Below are 21,177 nucleotides of genomic sequence, written 5' to 3' on the forward strand. Positions count from 1 at the left end.
TCCCACAAATGTCTGTCTAGGTCTTAACTTCTGTCGTTCTGTGATAGTCATTGTGTAATTCCTTTCCTGTTTTTGCCTGCTTTATTTTGTGTTACATCATATTCTTCTGTCCGTATTTCTCACATTGGTAGCACATTAACTTCATGTCCCACATTTCATTTAGCCAATCTAAGGGCATCTATTTAAGTTTCCATTTCTTTGCTGCTATGAAAAGTATGGATGTAAAAAATATTTTCTTGGATAATGAAGAAGAGGAGGAGAAGAAGGAAAAATTAAGGAAGTGGACTAAGTATGGGAATTGGTTTTAGCCCAGTGAAAATATGCAATGAGAATTCTGTTAATATGACCACTTCACAAGGTTCGTTGTTCACACTAATGAGGACCTAGATGTTTGTGGTATCATTCTTTTTATTCTTGGTCTTTTTAGGTTTTGTAGTAGAATCTGGCACAGCAGCAATGGAAATTTTAGTCATTTTCTGAGGAAAAAAAATCTCAATTGATTTCCAAAATTATTGAACTAATTCATAACTCCACCCACAGCATAATAGGGTGCCTAGCTTCCCATAATCCTCAGTGTTGACTTTTCACGGCTTTGTCATCTTTGACAGTTTGCTTTGTAGAAGAAAAAGCTTGATCTTTTAAAATGTATTCTTCCTATTTATAGTCACCTGGAGCTTTCTTTCATAGGCTTGTCTTTGTCTTTGTTGCCCTGTCTCCTAAAGACTGGAGAGATGCCCACATTGAAGAGGAAATGAGTATTTCAATATTTTTTGCTAGTGTGCTGCTCGGTCATACTGAGGAAGGCAGCCTACTCTATATGCTCCATGGGCCATCCTCTTTTACTTTTACAGATAAATAGAAAGGCTAAGTAGCATCTGTTCTAACTTAGGAATTGCCATGAGGAAAAGAACTCTTAAAGGATTCAGGTTTGCATTGTTCCTGGAGCTGTGCTCTTTATCACACTGCTCATCCAAATGAGCTCCAAGAAGGCTTCAGAGAACTGCTCAGCTCCTAGCCTCAGTTTTCCTTTACCCCTCTTATTCCCTGAAATTTACTTGTTGGTGAACTCTATGAGCTTTGTTTATGCTTAACACATTAATGTTCACATGATATCTTTAGATTTATTGCTAAGTGTTTGTTACCACTTCCCATCAATACTACTTTCTGGCAGACTTATTATGGATAAACATTCAAGTATACTGACATTACAAAAATGTCCCAGTTATAAATGTATATTGCTATAAGCAGCTAAGCGAAAAGTTTAATGACCTAATCGTGTGGGTGGACCCAGCAGATACCATTTTAGCTTTTGTATATTTACAGACTAAAAAAAGGAACAATCAGAGAAAATTCCACACTTTTTTCAGATTGGTAAGCTGTATAACCCGTCTACTCACAATAATGTATAAACTTAATATTTTTATTTTTGCTTTTTATTATTCATCAGGCTTTATTTAACATGTCGATTTCAGGGATTCATGTAATTCTATTTATAGCCCTTTCTGAATAAGAATATTCAGTTTTGATCTTCCTAATTATATGAGGAAGCATTCGATATTTATTTAATGATAGAATCCAGACCAGGGGTTCTTTCTTCGACCTCTGTACTTAAATTTTTTAAAAAGAGCATTTAAAATGTTCCAAAAAATTGGTTTCCTTTACAATTGTATGTATTTTATTAATTTAAGTACTTTATTTTATTTTTTAAACTTTTTATTTTAAGAAATTATGTACCGATAATTTTTAAACATTGACCCTTGAATAGCCTTGTGTTTCAGATTTTCCTCTCATTCTCCCTCACACCCTCCCCTAGATGGCAAGCAAGCCAATATATGTTATACATGTTAAATCCAATGTGTATACATATTTATACAATTCTCTTGCTGCACAAGAAAAATAAGATCAACAAGAAAAGTAAATGAATAAAAAAACAATGCAAGTGAACAACAACAAAAAGAGTGAGAATGTTAATGTTGTAATCTACATTCAGTTTCCACAGTTCTCTCTTTGGGTATAAATGGCTCTCTTTATCATAAGATCACTGGAACTGGCATTAGTCATCTCAATTTTGGAAAGAGCCACGTCCATCAAAAGTGATCGTTGTATAATATTGATATTGCCATGAAGTTTTGGAGAAGGAGTTAAAAAGTCCTGGACTGTATTGCAACAGAATTGGTCCTTTACCCTGGGACTTCAGAGATAGAAAGAAAGATAGAGTGAACAAGCATTATATTAAATGCTGACTGTGCCAGACACTGGGCTAAAATTCCAAATACAATTAGAAACAGACAGTTCCCACCCCTTAATTCTGAGGGGGAAAGATACATGGGGGAGAACAATTTGTAAAAAAAGGATCTGGAAAGGAGCTTGCCTTTGGAGAAGGGACAAGTTGGAAACTCTGAGAGTCTGGAGTGGAGGATATAGTGAAGGGAGCTTGGCTAACCGGGACACTTCATGAAACAGTGGACCCAGACAAGCTCTCACCAGTCAGAGGAAGGGAATATCTTCAGAATATGCAGCATCTTCAGTTTGCCACAAATTCGTGAGCTGCATGATAGGAGACAGAAAAAACCTCAAAGGGCCAGCTGAGAACTGTCCCAGTCAAATCTGGAATCAACTGCCACTGTGACTTTATATCCATCATTACTTTTTAAAATTATAAACTATTTTGATTCCAGCTTTTCTTCCTTTGACCTAAATAAATGAGATCACATTTTATAGGCAAGAGAAATTAAAGAAAAAGAAATTAAGTTTAGAGAAAGAAGGAAAAAAATGATTCAAGAATTTTGAGATTTCAGTACCTGAAAAGATCCAGAACTATATGGATATGGACATGTGTTGTCCTGTACTGTTCAGAGTATAGTATTACTATACACTGAGCTGTTCTGCCAGTTTCTACATTGGATTAATTTGGCATACTTTTAAAAAGCAAAACTCATATGCATTCTAGACTTCTGGAATTCCGTAATAGCTTTTCAAAACACTCCCGTGTATGTATTCATGCCCCTTGTATCTAACTCTTCTGTAGATCTCTAAAGATCCTTTGGTGAGTCAACACAGTAACTAAAACAATCTCTGATGCCAGAAGCATAAATCAGTTGAAACTATAATGGTAGACTAATCCTTGTGGCTTGAGAGCTATAGAGAAATTCCATTTCAGTACCGTGTTCATCTTTATGTGTTTCCTCACATTCCCATTTTCCACAAATCTTTTGATAAATTTGAAGTTTATTCAAAGTGACATATGTGGGAGTTGTATCTAACTTTCTCTAGTCTCCTCTATCCACTCTCCTCCTGTTTCTGGCATCTGCCTTTTTATGTACCTATCATCTACCTATCTTTTTGTCTGTTTATCTATTTCTCGCTCTCTCCACCTGCACTGGAAAGTGCTCATTAAGACATCACACATGTGATGGAAAAACTTCAAGATGAAAGTTCTTCAGTTAAAATAGGTGGATCCATTTGTTGATAAACTTGAGCAGCACAAGACCTATGTTAAGTGTATCCTGTATGTGAAGCAATAATGGGTCTACCAGGTCTTTTTGTGAAAAGCCAGCTTTCGAGTTATGCATTCATTTGAGGAACTGAGGCTGTGTGGAAGCTGTCAGTGTGACTGGCTTACCAATTGACCATTTGGACATCTGGGAGCCTGTGCTGCCTGTGATGCATGAGTGTGAATGAAGAGGAAACTGGAAAGTGGCCTAGCCTACCAGCAGCTGGCTCGGCAAAAAGGATTGGTCAGGCCCTGGAAGTAGGGATGGTGTCGCTGGAGTAGAATTTGGACACTTTTTGCAGAAGCCTGGAACCCCTGCTTTTCTGCTTGTTTCACTCCAATTTAGCGCTGCCCCTAATCCTATTTAAAGAGGTTGGTCATAGCTTCATTCTTTTGAATAATAATAATAATAATAGTATTATAAACAGAAGAAACCTTAAAAGTCATCCATTCCAATCTCCTTGTTTTGTAGGTGAGAAAGCCGAGGGCCAGTGCCATGTGTCCCCATACAACTCTAGGTCTCCCTGCCCCTAGAAGACCTTCACCTTTGCTATGAATAGAAAGTCTGTTCTTCCATGCCCAGCTTTTCACATTGGCTGATCTATCTCATATCTCCTTAAATTGGTCAGGTACTTACTGGCTGTAGCTTAGTAGATAGACTCCCCAATATTTTATATCCTCTGTAGTTATTCAGAATGGAATTTTTCTTTCTGCTTAATCTTTTTTGGTAACATACAGAAATGCTGATCATTTATATGGCTTTCTTTTATATTCTGTAACTTTGCTGAATTTATTATTTCACTTAACTTTTTGGTTGACTCTTTAGAGTGTGACTTTTTGTATACTTTTGGTATATATATATATATATATATATATGTCATAAACCATTCACTCCACTAAAAGTCATAAACCATTTAGTTCACATTTGAAAAGATTGTTGAACCATCACATGTGGAAAAAATGGAGAAGGAAAAAATATACTGCTCTTTCACATTTGGGTTCATACATTACATTTGTTAGTTTAATTAGTCATTTACTGACTACTGGATATTTAAATTGTTTTCAGCTCTTTGTAAGCCCCCGTAATGCCACCATGTTAAGTCCATGATTAGAGGCAGCCGGATGGCACAATGGAGAGGGGGCTGTGGAGCTAGGAAGACCTAAATTCAAATCCAGCCTCAGACGACACCTACTTGTTTGACCCCATGCAAGTTACTTAACCTTTGTCTGTCTGTTTCCTCTATTGTAAAAAAAAAATAATAATAATAATAATAACATCTACTCTACATAGTATGTTATATTGATTAAATTGAGATTTGTGAAGTGCTTAGCACAGTCCCTGAGACATAATGCTTATTCCCTTCCTCATGTATACTTTTTAATTTCTTTTTTTCCCTTCCTTTTTGACAAGAGAGAATTCTGATAGAATTTTATTTTCTGATAGAATGCCAATAAATATGATTTATGAATCATATAAACTTGTAGATTGGTTTTTTAAAAGATTCTATCCCAAGTGTAACAATAGTGTGTCAGTGCTCCTTCTCTCTTCCCTCCCTCCCCCCCCCCCCCCCCTGCCCCAAACACCTTAATTTTCATATTTTCTGAGAGTAAAAAAGCAACAATTTTGTCTTGTAAGTTTTTGTTCATTTAGTCTGTGTGGCAACAGTTAATAAGTCTGCATTTGTTACATTTGTTACAGTCCCTCCCCTGCACAGAACTATGCCCTTAGGTGCTGAGGGGAGAGACTTAGCTCAGTGTTTACATTCTTATATGGGAATGGGATAGGGGCAATGATAATTACAGTCCCCAGGCATGACAAGCAAAGTTCTTGGCAACCAATGGTGGGCAAGAATTCAAGTATGATCTTCTCAATTTTGGATCACAATTTTACTCAGAACAAAGAAAAACCTGGGGGACGCAGTGGCTTTTGTGTTGGCCTGTACAAGAATGTTAGAGATGGACACATCTGGAGGAAGGCAGAGAGTAGGCAGAGAGGATGTTGAACAAGGCTTAAGGGATAGCATGGACATTGGGAGGAGGCAAAGCATGTCATTCTTGATTAAAAGATGCCCAGAGCCTGGCTGCACCTTGGGTATTTGAAGACTTCAGTATGATAAGGTTGAAGAAGCAAGTCATATTTAATATTCAATTCTTCATTTTTCCATGGGGAGGGGGTGATTGAGTACAGACTCTGAAGCCTGGGGCTGAGCTCTGTGCCTTAAGTCCAAAGGCTGGTTTAGGATTGGGATGTGATCCAGTGCTTGGTGGGCAAATTCTCTTGTTCCCTCATCTGCAAAATAGATATAATAAGAGCAATTACTTCCCAGGGTTATTGTGAGGATAAAATGAGAAAATATTTGTAGTAGTTGTTTTTCATTTATTGTCACTACCATCTTTTCTGTGATTGATATCTTAATTTTCAGTTCTTTTTTAGCCTTTGGTCTTTTCCCGTTTTATTCTTCTGTGTGTGTATTTATAAAAGTTTTTAATGATGTCTTCCCCCTCTTAATTTTACATTAGTATTTCTTTTAATATTCTTCCCCCTTGCAGAGAGCTGTTTCATGTAATGAATAATATATGTTTTTAAAAGATAAAGGGCCTTGTATTTGACGAATGTGTGGGAAAAGAACTGTTTTCCTAATGGAGATTTGTTCCATCTGACTGGTCACATAAGTGTGAGTACATGTGTTGCCATTTGGAGGTTCTGATAAGAGGGAAGAGCTGATCTGTTTTCTGCCTTGTTTCTAGGTTCTTCGAGGAGGTGCCAGCCAACGTCCTTTGACCCCAAATCAGAACCAGCAAGGTCAGCAAACTGATCCACTCGTAGCAGCTGCTGCGGTAAACTCTGCTCTGGCATTTGGGCAAGGGTTGGCTGCAGGGATGCCAGGTACAACTTCACTCTTCATTTTTCAGCAGTGACCAGAGATAGTTAGCTCGCTCAGCTATCATTGTAGACTGGCAAGGATGACACTCTTGCCCTCACTGAGACAATTCATTGATTAAAACCCTTGATTGTACTCATTGGTTCTGAGCCAGTCTTAATTTCTTTTTGCTTTTCAATATTGGTCCTGGCAGGTGGGCACTTTACACTTTGGTCTTAAAGTTGTCTTCAGTTTTCTAGTTTTTTTTATATATATGTCAATGCTAACATTCTTGTAAGGGCTCCATTTTAAAACCAACAGTTTAATTCAGGTAAATGTTAGTAGGAATAAATGAATGCTATACTTTGATTTGGTAGATGCCTGTCTACCCTCAACATTGTTGGTAGAGGTAACTATGGCACTTAAGAAACAGATAAGACACAGCTTGTTCCTTGCTGCTCTATGCAAATGCTGATTTAATCAAGGTGTCTGGATAAAATCGGAATCCTAGAAGTGAAAGACCATTGAATTGGGTGTCATTAAAAAAAAAAGGCTTTATTGTACTTAGTGATCTTGTCTTACCCGACAGGACAAAACTAACTTACCATTAAATGTGGTTAAAGCATAATGTTAATTATTTTCCCAAATTGGTCTAATTAGTAGTGTAGCTCTCTCTGGGCCAAAGGGGTCCTTGATTTTGTCATTATATTTCCAGATCAGCCAGTTTCAGAAAAAGTTCCTTAACAGTCAGAAAATCATTACTGACTTCTCTTCCATGTCTTTTTTTTTTTTTTTTTTCACATGCCTGTGGTTAGTTTTTCATCTTAACTCTTTTGATATAGTCAGTAAAATAAAAATATTGATGAGTAAGCTCTTCTGTATTCAGTATATAATTCTGAATCCTTAATTGTGTGTTATGAGGTTATGTATCTGGAACACATTGCTAGTACTCCCTCCACATTGATTTAGTATTGATCTATTGATTTTCCCACCTCCTCAGGGTATCCCGTCTTGGCACCGGCTGCTTATTATGACCAAACAGGGGCCCTTGTTGTCAATGCTGGGGCTAGAAATGGTCTGGGAGCTCCCGTTCGTCTCGTAGCCCCTGCCCCCGTCATCATCAGCTCCTCAGCGGCGCAAGCAGGTATGTTTCTTTTTATCCATTCAAGTCTTATATTTTGCAGCACAGCTTTAAATAGTTGTAGGGGGTGGGTTTTTTGGTGTTTTTTCTTTAGACTATTTAAAAATAACCTGCTTTATCCCTCCCTCATTGTAAAGCATTATCACCTTTGGCATTGTCTCTTTTGTGTGTGACATTCAAGGTGGTTCAGAAACTGCAGATGCTCTCTTCTTACTATTTGATCTCAAAGAGTTCCAGTAGATCCATCCTTCACTTGAATATAAATTTTGTCCACAGAATTCCTGATTAATAGTGCTCTAGTTTTCACTTGGGGACTTCTAATGACAGCTGAGATCACTACTTATTGAGATAGCTCATTTTGCTTTTGGATAGTTCAGTTTTTCCTTAATGAGCCACAGTTTGCTTCATGTTAATTTAAATTTTCGTGCATTCTTCCTTCTTCTGTTCATTAGATTCAAGAAGACAACACTAGACTGAAACAAAAAAAGGGGCAAAATATAGATGGTTTTGGAACACATTTTTACAAGAGGGCTGGATGTGGCATGCAGAGGTTGAGATTTAAATTGTGGCTCTGTGATCTTGAGTCAGTCCTTTCTCTTTGGGCCTTATCTGTAGAGAAGTGGATTGGATTAGATGTTCTCAAAAGTCTCGTGTTTTATTTATTTTGTTATTATTTATATTATTTATTTTTTATTATTTATATTATTATGTTATTATTTATATTATTTATTTTGTTATTGCTTTATGTGTTAGATTATGTCCTAAAATAACATGATCTCTTTGTAATTGCTTTCTAAGGGGGGGGGGAAAGGATTTTGGGATTTAGACCCCATTGCCCTAATCCACTATGTTTGATTTTCTTGTTTGTAGCTGTTGCAGCCGCCGCAGCCTCTGCTAATGGTGCAGCTGGTGGTCTTGCAGGCACAACAAATGGACCATTCCGCCCATTAGGAACTCAGCAGCCTCAACCCCAGCCCCAGCAGCAGCCCAACAACAACTTGGCATCCAATTCATTTTATGGCAACAGCTCTCTGAGCAGCAACTCACAGAGCAGCTCCCTTTTTTCTCAAGGCTCTGCCCAGCCTGCCAACACTTCCCTTGGATTTGGGAGCAGCAGCTCTCTTGGAGCCACTTTGGGATCAGCCCTCGGAGGATTTGGAACCGCAGGTAGCAATCATGCTTGAGGTGCCTTTCAAGTGAATGTCGTGTTCTAGTCTTGATGGAGCCCTGGAAGTATTGCATGAGCCTGTCTTGATCAAAGTCATTGAAAGTTTGACTTCACTAGAAAAGAAAGTCCAAGATAATCAACCACTCACTCTGAAATATGATGGATCTTCTTCTCCTGGTTATAAAGATAGAACTTTACTTCAGATTACCTGAGCAAGTGGTACAGTATCTGACGTAGAGCCAGGAAGTCCTGAGTTCAAATCCAGCTTTAGACAGTTATTAGCTAAGTGTCATCACTGGGTAAATCACTTACTCTCTCAGCCTCACTTTGCTTATCTGTTAAATGAGAATAATACTGGTGCCTCCCTGATGGGGTTGTGGTAAGGATCACAGATGAAATAACATGTAAAGCCTTTTGTAAAGCCTGAAGGGTTATATGAAGGCTAACTGCTACCCCTGCTACTACTACTACTACTACTACTACTACTACTGCTACTCCACCACCACCACCACCACTAGCTGTTGCTGCTGCTATTGCTGCTTTACTACTACTAATACTACTACTCCTCTCACCATTTAGTTGTTTCATTCTAGATCGATCATAGATCATTTAGTACCAATTCATAGAACTTATTCCAGCTACAGGAAAGAAGGTGCTTTTCTAAATAGTTGACATTATTTAGTGGGGAAAACAGACCCAAACTACCTCAACCACATGTAAATCTGCAAGGGCCTTGATGGTGAAGAATGGTCCTTGGATTGTCATGTCTTAGTTGACAGGTGGCTGTTCTGGCAAAGTGGAAGGAGTTTTTACACTGAGGTGCTTATAATGTCCATGGAATTGGGGAATATGCGAAGCAGGAGGTTATCCAACTAGGTGAGATGCGTTGTGGTCATTGGGAACGCCTGAGGAAGAGGGAGTTAGTTCTGTCTGGGACAAAGTATCAGTAAGTGCTCAATAGCCCATCCTGTGATTATCTAGGGATCGGAGAACCTGCTTCCTAAATCTCTATCATGACCAATCATGACCATATGGAGGGAAAATCCCCTGTCGTACAGTGTTTTTAATATTGCCCAGCCATCCTATGGAGAACAGTAATGTTGCTGCTTAGAATCTACAAGAGGCTGAGCCACACCTTTCTCCTCTTCTGTGGTTTTTGCTCCGTTGAGTCCGTATTTGTCCAGGAGGGTTTTCTCTTTCCACCGTACCAGCTGGCCGGCTTCTAGGCAGGCTGTTTCATGGGAATGTGGTGTTTTGAGCAGCTAGGTGTTGTCAGCTCTCCTTTCTCTTGGCATTCGGTACTACTCTTTATGCTGTCCCTGGTGCCAGGTGGGCAGAGGGTATAGAAGGGGAGGATCCAGACCAGGTTATAATGTACCTTGTTTTAGAAGCATGTCATTGGCTTTGTTCTTAAAGCCCCAGGGCTGCTCTAATATACATTGTTTCAATTCTATTTTAGTGGCAAACTCAAATACTGGTAGTGGCTCCCGCCGAGACTCCCTGACTGGCAGCAGTGACCTATATAAGAGAACATCCAGCAGTTTGACCCCCATTGGACACAGTTTTTATAATGGCCTTGGCTTTTCTTCCTCTCCTGGACCTGTGGGAATGCCTCTCCCTAGTCAGGGGCCAGGGCATTCCCAGACACCACCTCCTTCTCTCTCTTCACATGGATCTTCTTCAAGTCTGAACCTGGGTAAGAGCTGTTATTAGCCCTATCTTGTTCTCTTGCACATCTCAGAAATACTTTGCAGGTGCAATTATAGCCACTTGATTCCATAAGAGGGTCAGCTCTATACCTGTAGACTTGGCCCTGTTGCTGTATACTTTGGGTTCCTGATTATTTCGAATTTGTTATCTAGTATCAGAATTTGATACTGGAGTTTATAGATTTGGGAAGTGCATTAGTGGGAAATGATCTCCATTATTCTTTAAAGCCCCACATTGTCCAATGCAGATATCTCATCTGGCAACTTTATGGCTAGGAAATCTCAAAAGGAATAGGTAGGGCTACAGTTGGAAGCCTGGTCTCCTTGCTCAATAAATATCTTTGCTTCTTCTAGCTCTTACCACACAAATGGCTGAAGGATACTTTGATGGCTCACACATTGGTTTTTGTTTTTGTTTTTTTTAGCAAGGTGGCACAGTGAACAGAGATTGCTGGGCCTGGAGTCAGGAAGCCCTGAATGGAAATCTGGCCTCAGACACTTAGCAGTTGTGTGACTCTGGGCAAGTCATCTCACCTCGGTTTGCCTCAGTTTCCTCAACTGTAAGATAATATCCTCTACTTCCCAGGGTTGTAAGGATCAAATAAGATAGAATTTTTAAAGAGCTTAATGCTATGGGACATAGCAGGTGCCTATTGCGTGCTTGTTTACTTCTTTTCTTTGTGTATGATCCCATTTCCTAATAGGGGAGTTGAAGGATCTATGTGGATAGTTCATAAAACAAGGAGTCTCAAGGCCAAATGAGAAAGTCTTAAACATATAAGCCCAAGATTGGGTTAGGGTTGATGTCTATATTCAGGACAGGGATAGTATGGATAGAAGAAAAATGTGTTATCTCAGCGAATTTCTCTGTATGCTAGAAATAAAGAATACTACTTTATGCTTGAAAAGTTTAGAATGAGTAAAAATGGTAAAGTGACAATGAGCATATACAAGTTCTTTAAGGACTTAGCAGGTTTGCAAAGGACATTACGAAATTCTCATTTTATCCTCACAACCACCCTGCACGATAGATGCTCTTTCAGGCAAACAGGGTTAAATGACTTGCCCAGAGTCACCCAGCTAGTAAGTGTCTGAGGCTAAATTTGAACTCAAGTCCTCCTGACTCCAGTCCAGTGTCATATCACTGTCCCATCTAGGTTTCTTCAAATAGTTACATAAACTATCTTATCCTTTGTAAGACATTCTGATTCATATAGTGGAGTGTCACGTTTGGGAGCTAATTTTATTTAGAGCTGTGTGGGCTCTCCATTCCCCCCACTAGCACAGATTGCAGTTCTTCATTGCTTTCTCATCCTGTGGGATTTTTGGTCATTTTCTTCTATTCATCCTCCATAGAGGAATTGCTTACTGTCCTGGAGTTCTTTCTTTCAGATTTTTAATATTGCTAGTGTAGTTCTCCCACAGCCCATCTGTTATTCCTCGAATTCTCTATGTGACTTGCTTGCTTTCCATTTAAACATTTCTTTCCCACTAATTCTGGTATGCAGATCATAATATATTGCATCCACCTTTGAACCTACCCTGTTTCTCTGTATCGTTCTTTGGGTCATCTTTTTTTTATTCTTCTGAGATCTTCAGGTTTGGGGACTCATAGCCATATAGCATCACTAGGAGGTGACTGATGTTAAAAGAATGATACCCTAGTCTCAGGGAGCAGGTGGAGATTGTGGGAAAGTCCCGTGCCACTCTCCTTTACCTTCTGACCTTCTTTACTCCTCTTCAGTTCACTTGGACTGTCCTTCTCCTCAAGATGCCCTTAAGAGGGTAATGGACATTTCATCGCTTCCATCCAGGAGAGAGCTGCTCCCTGATCCATATGAGAGGCAGGGAGGACAGGGACATCTCTCCCTTTCCCCAAAGCTGGCTCCTTTGTTTGCAGTTGTCTCTTTGGTCTTTTTACCGCCTTTGTGGGAGCTAAACAGGGGATGGTGGCACTGTAGGTGGGCATGGTCGGCTAGGCTAGGGCATTCTTCCCTGTATCTTCTGTTTCCTGCATTGGATTCCATATTCTTCTTCTTTTTTCTGCTTTCATCTTCCAAGCAGGGGATTATGGGAAATTGTTTTTCTTTTGACTGCAGCTTGTTTTCTTCATCTTCTCATGTGAATGTGCCAGATGGCTACCGGACCTCCTTATTCAATTTAGTTTCAGAATTAAAATTAAGTGGTTATATTTGATGACATTGTCAGTGACCAAAAGAAATAATTCCTTACTGAAGCAAAATTGGCGAGTATTAGAACTGACTGCAAACTCGGCATGACTGATTTCTGATTAGTATTTCAGCTTTGATTCTGGCACAGTGGAAAGTGACTGGGTCAGGAATCGGCCCCTGGATTCAAATCCTTTTTCTGATACTACCCATGTGATCTTAGGTAATAAAATACATTTATTATATGCTTTTTGCGTGTTGGGTCCTGAGAACACAAAGAAAAATGCTCAGCTATCTTTCCCTTGGAGAGGCTTACAGTCTACCTGAGGAAGACAACATGTACATTTAGAAGTATATACAAAAAATCAAGGTAATTTTAAAGAAAAGTAAAATTTAACCTTTTCTTAACCTTTCTGGGACTCAGTTTTCTCTGGTATAAAATTCTGAGGTTATGCTGGGTATCTTCTAATAATCCTTTGAACTCAGTGAATAATGGTTAGCCATTAAAATAGAAGGAAAAAAGAAGAATGCTATAAGTCATAAATTTTAGAATTGGCTTCCAAATGCAGTTGAGCTGAAATTATGAGTATTGACAGAATGAGCATGTCAGGAAATCCAGCAGAGAGCTTAGAGACCTAGCCTGTCAAACCCAGCTTTTCAGCCACAGTTTTCAGATTCATTGTACTACCAAGTTAACCCAGTAAGTCCTTGGGGTTTCATTTTGGTGGGATACAGGCAGAAATGAGCTGGTGTGAAGTTGTTATTTAGTTTTAAGACTACCTTGGACCCTTTATTAAAAGAACAAATAGTATTTGAGCTTTAATTTGGTCTCTCTAGTATTTATTCCTTGCTTTCTTACATTTCCCATCTTAAAACAAATGATATGATAATCTCGAGTTAGGGATATGGACTTGAGGAGCTTATTTTCTTATCCTCCATTGCACTCACTGTCTACTGAGTTGTCTATTCACATGTTGGTGATGGCATAAGGGATGAAACGGTTGTCTCACTGGCATTGTGTTAAAGCTTTAGTTTCTTCATCTCATGATGAAAAGTAATATAGGAACATAAATCATGAAACTACTTAATCTTTGCCTGTGACCTGAAAGCTTGATTATCACAATGCCTAAAGGAGGAAGTAAAAATCCAGTTAGAAATTCAGAGAAGCTTAATTGTTAGTATGTATAGGTATTATTTTGAATGATCCAACCCTAAACCGAGCAATATACCCTGTCTCATGGTTTTTAAAAGTTGTGATTGTTTGAAAGAAAAATTTTCAAAATTAAAGTTATGAAAATTTAGAGGAAAACCATAAGACTTTTGTATCTCGGTTTGGATCATATGTTCTGAATCCCACCACAACTTGCCTTATCCAAAGTTTTCATGTATGTAGTAAGGAGTTTGAAGGACAGTAAAATAATTGGCCATGAGATATGAGCCAAATGTAAGAGGCATAATTGACATTATTGTCCACTTTCCTGGTCTGTGAAGTCCTATCAGTTGTAATGCCTTCTAAGTGAAATAAGAAGCTATAGACCAGAACAGGTGTCAAAATGGGTTATTTAAGCTGTTCTGTACCATAATTTATGAGTAATTCTACTGTCCTCATGATAATTATCTATCATTTCATTGATTAGAGTGTATTAGTTTATGATACCTTGGGTCACTTTAGCTGTTTTTCATCAGAAAAGCACCTCATGTATCATCCACCCTTTGCAGTTGTTACATTTAAGCATTATCAGCAGAGCAAAAACAATTTTTATGTGGGTACTGTGGAGCTACTCATGTGTCATGACAAGAAAACATTTGGTTAGCTCATCTATGTCTATATCTTTATCTTTATCTCCCTCTCCTCATAATCCTCCATTTGATTTAGCTCAAGGCTTTTTGCACTGATTGTATTCCTCCTTGCTGTTTTTGAGTCAGGGTCAGTGATTTAGAGCTGGAAGGCAAAGAGAGACTGTCTGATAAAAGTTTACATAATGTAGAAGGGAATGATCGTTTTCAGTTCATTGGGGCTAACTATTATATTAACTAATAACAGTTCAGTTATCAATGGTGAATACATCTCAGTGAAGATAGCAACAACATAGTTTGCCATTTCTTTTACCTAGGAAAAATTGGACAGTAGGAAATTAATTTGGTAGAGATGCTGGAAGAGAGATACAAGTTCTGTTAGCTAGCTTAAGTTTATTCCCTCAACAGAGAGTCTCATTTTCTGCATTGTTCCCTCCACCCCCTTTCCTTGACCCCTCTTATGAGACCCGATGAGATGGTTCTTTCACTATTTCTGTTCTGACCAATAGGCGGGCTCACCAATGGCAGTGGAAGATACATCTCTGCGGCTCCTGGAGCCGAAGCTAAGTACCGGAGTGCAAGCAGTGCATCTAGCCTGTTTAGCCCTAGTAGTGCCCTGTTCCCTTCTTCACGCATTCGCTATGGCTTGTCAGATGTCATGCCCTCCGGCCGGAGCAGGCTTTTAGAGGACTTCCGTAATAACCGCTACCCCAACTTACAGCTGCGTGAGATTGCAGGACACATCATGGAATTTTCCCAAGACCAGCATGGGTCCAGGTGAGGATTTTAAATAGTAGAAACTGAATGTTCTGGTTACACTTTGTAACTTAATATATAGCTATATTGTCAAGGTGATTAAAACTGTACTGAAATTTTTCCAGATTTATCATATTCATATATATATATATATATATATATATATATATATATGTATATGTATATGTGTTTTTTTTTTTTTTTTTTTTTTTTTTTTTTTGCTTGGGGGGGGAAGGCTTTCTTCTGAGGACAGTCAGTGCAAAGCTGATGAAAAGGAACTATCATAGAAGTGCTTTTAAAGCCTATTTTGTTTGTTTTCTGGATGAACAGAGCTCTCAGTGACTGAAGCCATCTTTCAGTGACCACAGTTTAATATAATTGAAGATAGGTCAAATAATGCACATATAGCTAGTCCTATAAACATTTTAAAAACTTGGATCTCCAATCACATTAGGGCATGGGTATTTTTGGGTGGCTACAGATAAAACACCTTTCTAATTTTGCTATTTTTCCCCCTTCATAATTTTGTGTTTTAGTGATGGCAATGTCTGAGATTAGGGCCCAAGGGTAGTACCAATTTAATTTTTTTCTATTTTTTTTTAATAATAACTTTTTGTTTTCAAAAGTAATTTTCAACATTCACCCTTGCAAAACCTTGGGTTCCAAATTTTCCCCCCATTTCCTCCCCTAGACAGCAGGTTATCCAATATATGTTAAACTTGTGCAATTCTACTAAACATATTTCCACATTTATCATGCTGTGCAAGAAAAATCAGATCAAAAAGTAAGAAAGGAAAAAACAAGTGAGCAAACAACCACAAAAAAGGTGAAAATACTCTGTTGTGATCCACATTCACTTCCCACAATTCTCTCTCTGGATGCAAATTGCTCTGTCCATTACAAGTCTATTGGAATTGGCCTGAATCATTTCATTGCTGAAAAAAGCCAAGTGGTACGAGCAGTTTTAAAAGGATTAAATAAGTTTGGACTTTTTGTTATTCCTGTTATTTGGTCCTTCAGTACTTTTGTGATAGTGGCAAAGACAAAAACACTTTGATGATACAGACAAGTAACAGGCTTTGCATTTTCTTCCCTTGAGTCTTTGCTTGATCTGGTTCAATAAGACAAAGCTGCTGTCTCTTTCTCAGAGAATTTTGTCTTTTTGTCTTTTTTTTAAAGATAGAATTTTTGTAGTTCCTAGGGGAGATGTTTTTGAATGCTCCAGTCTTATTTTTATGTGTGGAAAAGTCAGGACCTGTTTTCTTTATTCCCATGGACATGTATTTAAAAAGAAGTCATTACAGTCATTTCTATTAAATCTTCATCCTAATTGATTTCTGCCATATTTTATGATAGCTTGTAACATCAAGTGTGAGACTAAGCATAATAGTATAAATTCGAATCTTCATATCCATCTGAAATGATCTCCTTGTTTTTATCCATTCATTTTCAGATTCATTCAGCTAAAGCTGGAACGTGCCACACCAGCTGAACGCCAACTTGTCTTCAATGAAATTCTACAGGCTGCTTACCAGTTAATGGTTGATGTCTTTGGAAACTATGTAATTCAGAAGTTCTTTGAAGTAAGTAAGATCACTCTTTGCATAGTAGTGTTTGTTGTTCTAAGTCCTCCAATGACAGAAAAAGATCTTCTTGGTGAATTTTTTCATGATGTGTTTCATTTTGATTTACCTTTTCTGTCCCTTCCACACCTCCCTTTAGTGAGTCTATTGTCATAAAGTTAGGTGTTTCTCTTCCATATTGTTAAATTGCTTACAGAGATGATAAATAACCAGCTATCTTTTTTAAACATAGTAGAGGCTGCCTTTAGAAATGGGCACGAAATAGTCATAAAAATATCCCAAATTGTTGCTAATCAGAGAAATCCAAATTAAAACAAATCTGGGGTACTGCTTCATACTCATCTGATTTATGCTGGGGTTTCTGTGGGAAAAGCAGATACACTAATAAACTGTTAGTGGCGTTATGAATTGGCTCAACTATTGTAAAGAATAATTGGAAAAGAGCTATGAAATTTTGTATGCCTTTTGACTCAGCAATACCACTAGTAGTTCTGTATACTCATGATATGAAAGAAAAAGGAGAAGAACCCACATATGCAAAAATATTTATAGCAGCTCTTTTTTGTGGTAGGGAAAATCAAGGGGATGCCCCTCAATTAAGGAATGGATGAACCTAGTTACAGTATAAATAAAATGATACACAAAGTGAGTAGAACCAGGAGACACATTTACACAGTATTAGCAATTTTGTAAAGGTAATTAAACTGTGACTTAGTAACTCCTCATCAACACAGTGATACACGACAGTTCCAGAGAACTCATGCAGTACAATGGGTACCGTATTTCCTGTTATCTCAATTGGTGGAGGATGGGGTAAGGGGAGGGGAAAAATGAAAATGAAATGATCACATGTCCCATGTGAAGGAAGAAAGAATCATTAATAGAAGAATCACTCTTCTGAAAGTGTTCTTTAGGCATTTTCCCCAAAAGTCCAGGTAATGCCTTCTGAACAGATTGAGGTATGTTTTGTTTTAAAAGGGTCCCCTAAGAATGCTGATTCCCTAACCTTTCTCAAAGGAACCAATTCGAGTATTTAATCAAGATTATTATTCACCAAGGGAAATCCATCCAACTTTAAGTTTCAGTTCTCTTATCTATAAAGTGAGGATAATATTCTTTTTCATAGTTGCCAAAGGACTCTCCATTTAACCAGAAAAGAGGAGATTCATTATCTCAGTTCAGTTCAATGTAAGACACTAATTGCTATAATTTGGAATTTATGAAGTGTGTGATGTGGTCTTTCCCCTGAGAAACTTAGTCTAAAATATAATTTAAGAGATAAGGTAAATCCATGATAAAGTTAGTAGTGCAAATAAGTGGACTGTTGTCAAGCTTGTCTGTAGTGGTCTAGGAGTCATCATTCTTGTTTTTGGTGGCATTTTGTTCTATGCTTTATTTCATTTTAAATCATACAGTCCCATCTTCCTTTTTTATTAGAAGGCTGTGATTTGCATTTTACTTTTGAGTGTTTTAAGCTCATTTAAAATCGATAGATGGGAAGGTTTAGATGAGTTCAGAGTTCTGTTTCATCAAAGTATTTTGTGAATTAAGAATTCACTGTCTTGGATAATTCACATCTTGTCATTGTCTTTTACTGCTGAATCCCATCTTCTCTGATTGGAGGTTAGAGAGCATCTTTGAGAAACTCCTTGTAAGGAGGGCCCAGACCAGCCATCTCTTCCTCCCTGTCCCATCTTCAGTCTTCTGGACTTCTCCTTCATGCTTCTTTCAGTCTTCATTCAGGGCAGGGACTGCCTTTTGCCCCTATTTGTATCCCCATCACTTAGCATGGTGCCTGGTACATATGATGTTCTGTATGATATTTAAATATATGTTGGGCTGGTTATTTACTTGAAATTAACAAAACTAGAAAAGTAAGATTTAACAAGCCAGAGATGTAGAGGTTCCATCCCTGCTATCCTTAACTAATAATCTTTGATTAAGAGAGAATAGCTGTGATCATTAAAGAGACTTATCCATCTGAGTGTGGTACAATATAAGAGCCAAACTTAGGAAGGATTTGAGCTTAAAAGCCAACTCCTTTGTTTAGTTAGTTGTGCAGTTATGGGAAATTCACTGTTTCTTCACTTGTAAAATGGAGTTATTAATACTTCTAATAGAGAAGGAGTGTGACATACCAGCTAGCAGGTCAGCTTTGGAGGAATCCAGTCTTCATTTGGACACATGCTGGCTTTGTGACTATTTGTAAGTCCCTTCTCAGTCCCCCAAATAACTGTCAAAAGTGATTAAGTTTATAAGTAAGTTGCAGGTTAACTTGGTGCAGAGAGTTTTCACTCTTGGAGTTCCTAAAAAATACTGAAGATATCTACCTCAAAGCTTGTCACAGACCAGATTAAACAATATGTTGTAAACATGTAAGCATTTTAAGGGCATATAAATGTCCATGACGGTGATGACAGTGATTTCTTCTAAAAACGTGGAAGTAATTAGGCTCTTTGGTTTAAAAGGCCATTTCTTTTAGTTTCTTGCCTCAATTAAACCCCCTTAAAGTTAGTTATTTTAATAAAACTTATTTAAAGATAGAAGATCCAATGGTAAAAATCTAGAAAATGAACCTATAAGAAGTATAGGACTGGGTTTTTTGTTATTGTTTTCTTTTTGAGCTTTGTTTTTGCTAGCAACCCTGGTTCTTGTGATTGTTTTCTAGTTTGGCAGCCTCGAACAGAAGCTGGCTTTGGCAGAAAGGATCCGAGGGCATGTCTTGTCCTTGGCTCTGCAGATGTATGGCTGTCGGGTCATCCAGAAAGCCCTTGAGTTTATTCCCCCAGACCAGCAGGTAATTGTAAGTTTCCATTTTAACTTTTTTCTTGATGTTTGATGTTCCACTGTGTAATTCATAATCAACTGTGTGAATTAGTCTCCTTCCGTCTTCTTTCACTCTTTTTGTTTTGCATCTATGGATGTTGCCACAAAGTATTTTAATAAGTTTTAAATCACCTGCTCTTTCAACATTTTATGCACCCTTTCTAGATCTTAGTTTTCTCATCTTTAAAATTTGAGGACTGGACAGATGAACTCTGAGGTCTACTTCAGTTTTAGATGTGTGAGCTAGAAATCAACATAAATCTTTTCAATACAGATGGTTTTATTAGTTGGAAGTTAATTTTAAATAGTAGAATTTCAGGAGATTTTCATAATATCCTTCTTGTGTTGATCTATCCTTCTAAGCATCTCAACTTGCAAACTTAATTTCTTAAATTTCAGTGAAATTTAATAAGCATTTATTAACTATTTAATCATAAGGAACTATGCTTATTGCTGAGGTAATCAAATTAAAAATGAAATCTAGTCTCTCATCTTCCCTTTTCAATTTTCCTTAGTTTCAAATCTCATTAAAATTTTCCAGTATACATACACATATTACATACATACATACATATATATGATTTATTATTATTATTTTTTTGAGATACGTATTTAATCCCTCTGCCTGTTCCATAAACCTGCAAAATTTTACCTGGTTTCCAGGTTTCCCATTAGTAAATTTTTTTAACCCATTAAGTGCCTTTTGCTCTATTCATTTCAAGTTCACTCTGATCTCTTCATCTCTGTGTACTTAATATCTTAATCAAAGCTTTCCCTAAACATTCTTCCTGTTCCAAGTTGCCTGGAATCATGGATGCACATCAGGGGACATGTTTCTGATTCGTCCCCTCCAGACCCTTCCAGTCTCTTCTACCCCTTACCATCTTTCTTTAAAGATGCCATGCTTTCTCCCTTCTCCTCCTCTCCTCCCCCAACCTTCTGTGCCTTTTTTTTTTTTTTTTTTTTTAAATGTGCACTAGAGGCCTGTCTTCTGGTTCCAGGTGCCTCCCTCTGGGTATTGCTGGAAGAGATTTTGCACTGCTGTGTTATGCCAGAAATACTTCCAGGGACACCCCAGCTTTTTGTTCTTCAGTTGGAGCATCTTACAGTGATTTTTACCTTCCTTGTTCTCAGACCATTAAGGGAGAAATTTAATGATATTTACTACCTTTAAGCTTGAATGGTGGGGAGGGAAGCATTCAGCAGTGTAGAAAGCAGATTGGAATTGGACGCAGAAGACTGAGGTTTGAGCCCCTTCATTTCCATTAGCTGTAAAACTCCTGGCAGGTTCTTTCCAAGGCTAGGCCTCTTATTTTCTCACTTGTATAAGAGGATTAATCATTAATATTTAAGCTGCCATATTAAATTAGGTAATATGACTTTAACTTGTAAAGCATTTCATCTTCATACGTTGTCGTAATTTTTTATTTTGATTCCACAGTTTTTCAATGTTTGTCTGTGTTATGATACTGTGTCGCTGTTTTCCAGCTGTGATTCTGGTGGTGCTTTCTTTCTCTTTCTCTCCAATAGAATGAGATGGTACGGGAGTTAGATGGCCATGTCCTGAAATGTGTAAAAGACCAGAATGGTAATCATGTGGTTCAGAAGTGTATCGAATGTGTGCAACCTCAGTCCCTCCAGTTTATCATTGATGCATTTAAGGGACAGGTAAGTG

At 37.9% G+C, this 21,177-nt stretch overlaps 1 protein-coding gene and 1 non-coding gene across 19 annotated transcripts in view; both read left to right on the forward strand.

The window, feature by feature from the left end:
* PUM1 (pumilio RNA binding family member 1) overlaps positions 1–21,177 on the forward strand; it is a 169,758-nt gene that overhangs the window by 120,534 nt on the left and 28,047 nt on the right. For 11 of the 18 annotated variants that reach the window (XM_031962392.1, XM_031962393.1, XM_031962389.1 and 8 more), the window contains 8 exons: positions 6,242–6,380; positions 7,355–7,498; positions 8,366–8,662; positions 10,123–10,359; positions 14,847–15,114; positions 16,547–16,676; positions 19,345–19,479; positions 21,033–21,170. In XM_031962392.1, the coding sequence (XP_031818252.1) occupies positions 6,242–6,380; positions 7,355–7,498; positions 8,366–8,662; positions 10,123–10,359; positions 14,847–15,114; positions 16,547–16,676; positions 19,345–19,479; positions 21,033–21,170 (1,488 nt within the window). The remainder of the gene's footprint in view (positions 1–6,241; positions 6,381–7,354; positions 7,499–8,365; positions 8,663–10,122; positions 10,360–14,846; positions 15,115–16,546; positions 16,677–19,344; positions 19,480–21,032; positions 21,171–21,177) is intronic. The other 7 variants (XM_031962381.1, XM_031962391.1, XM_031962398.1 and 4 more) reach the window with 3 other exon arrangements.
* LOC111719975 lies at positions 6,448–6,530 on the forward strand. The gene has a single exon (XR_002769881.1). It is a non-coding gene; the product is annotated as a small nucleolar RNA SNORD103/SNORD85 (small nucleolar RNA).

This window comes from Sarcophilus harrisii, chromosome 3, assembly GCF_902635505.1.
Source record: "Sarcophilus harrisii chromosome 3, mSarHar1.11, whole genome shotgun sequence".
NCBI lineage: Eukaryota > Metazoa > Chordata > Mammalia > Dasyuromorphia > Dasyuridae > Sarcophilus > Sarcophilus harrisii.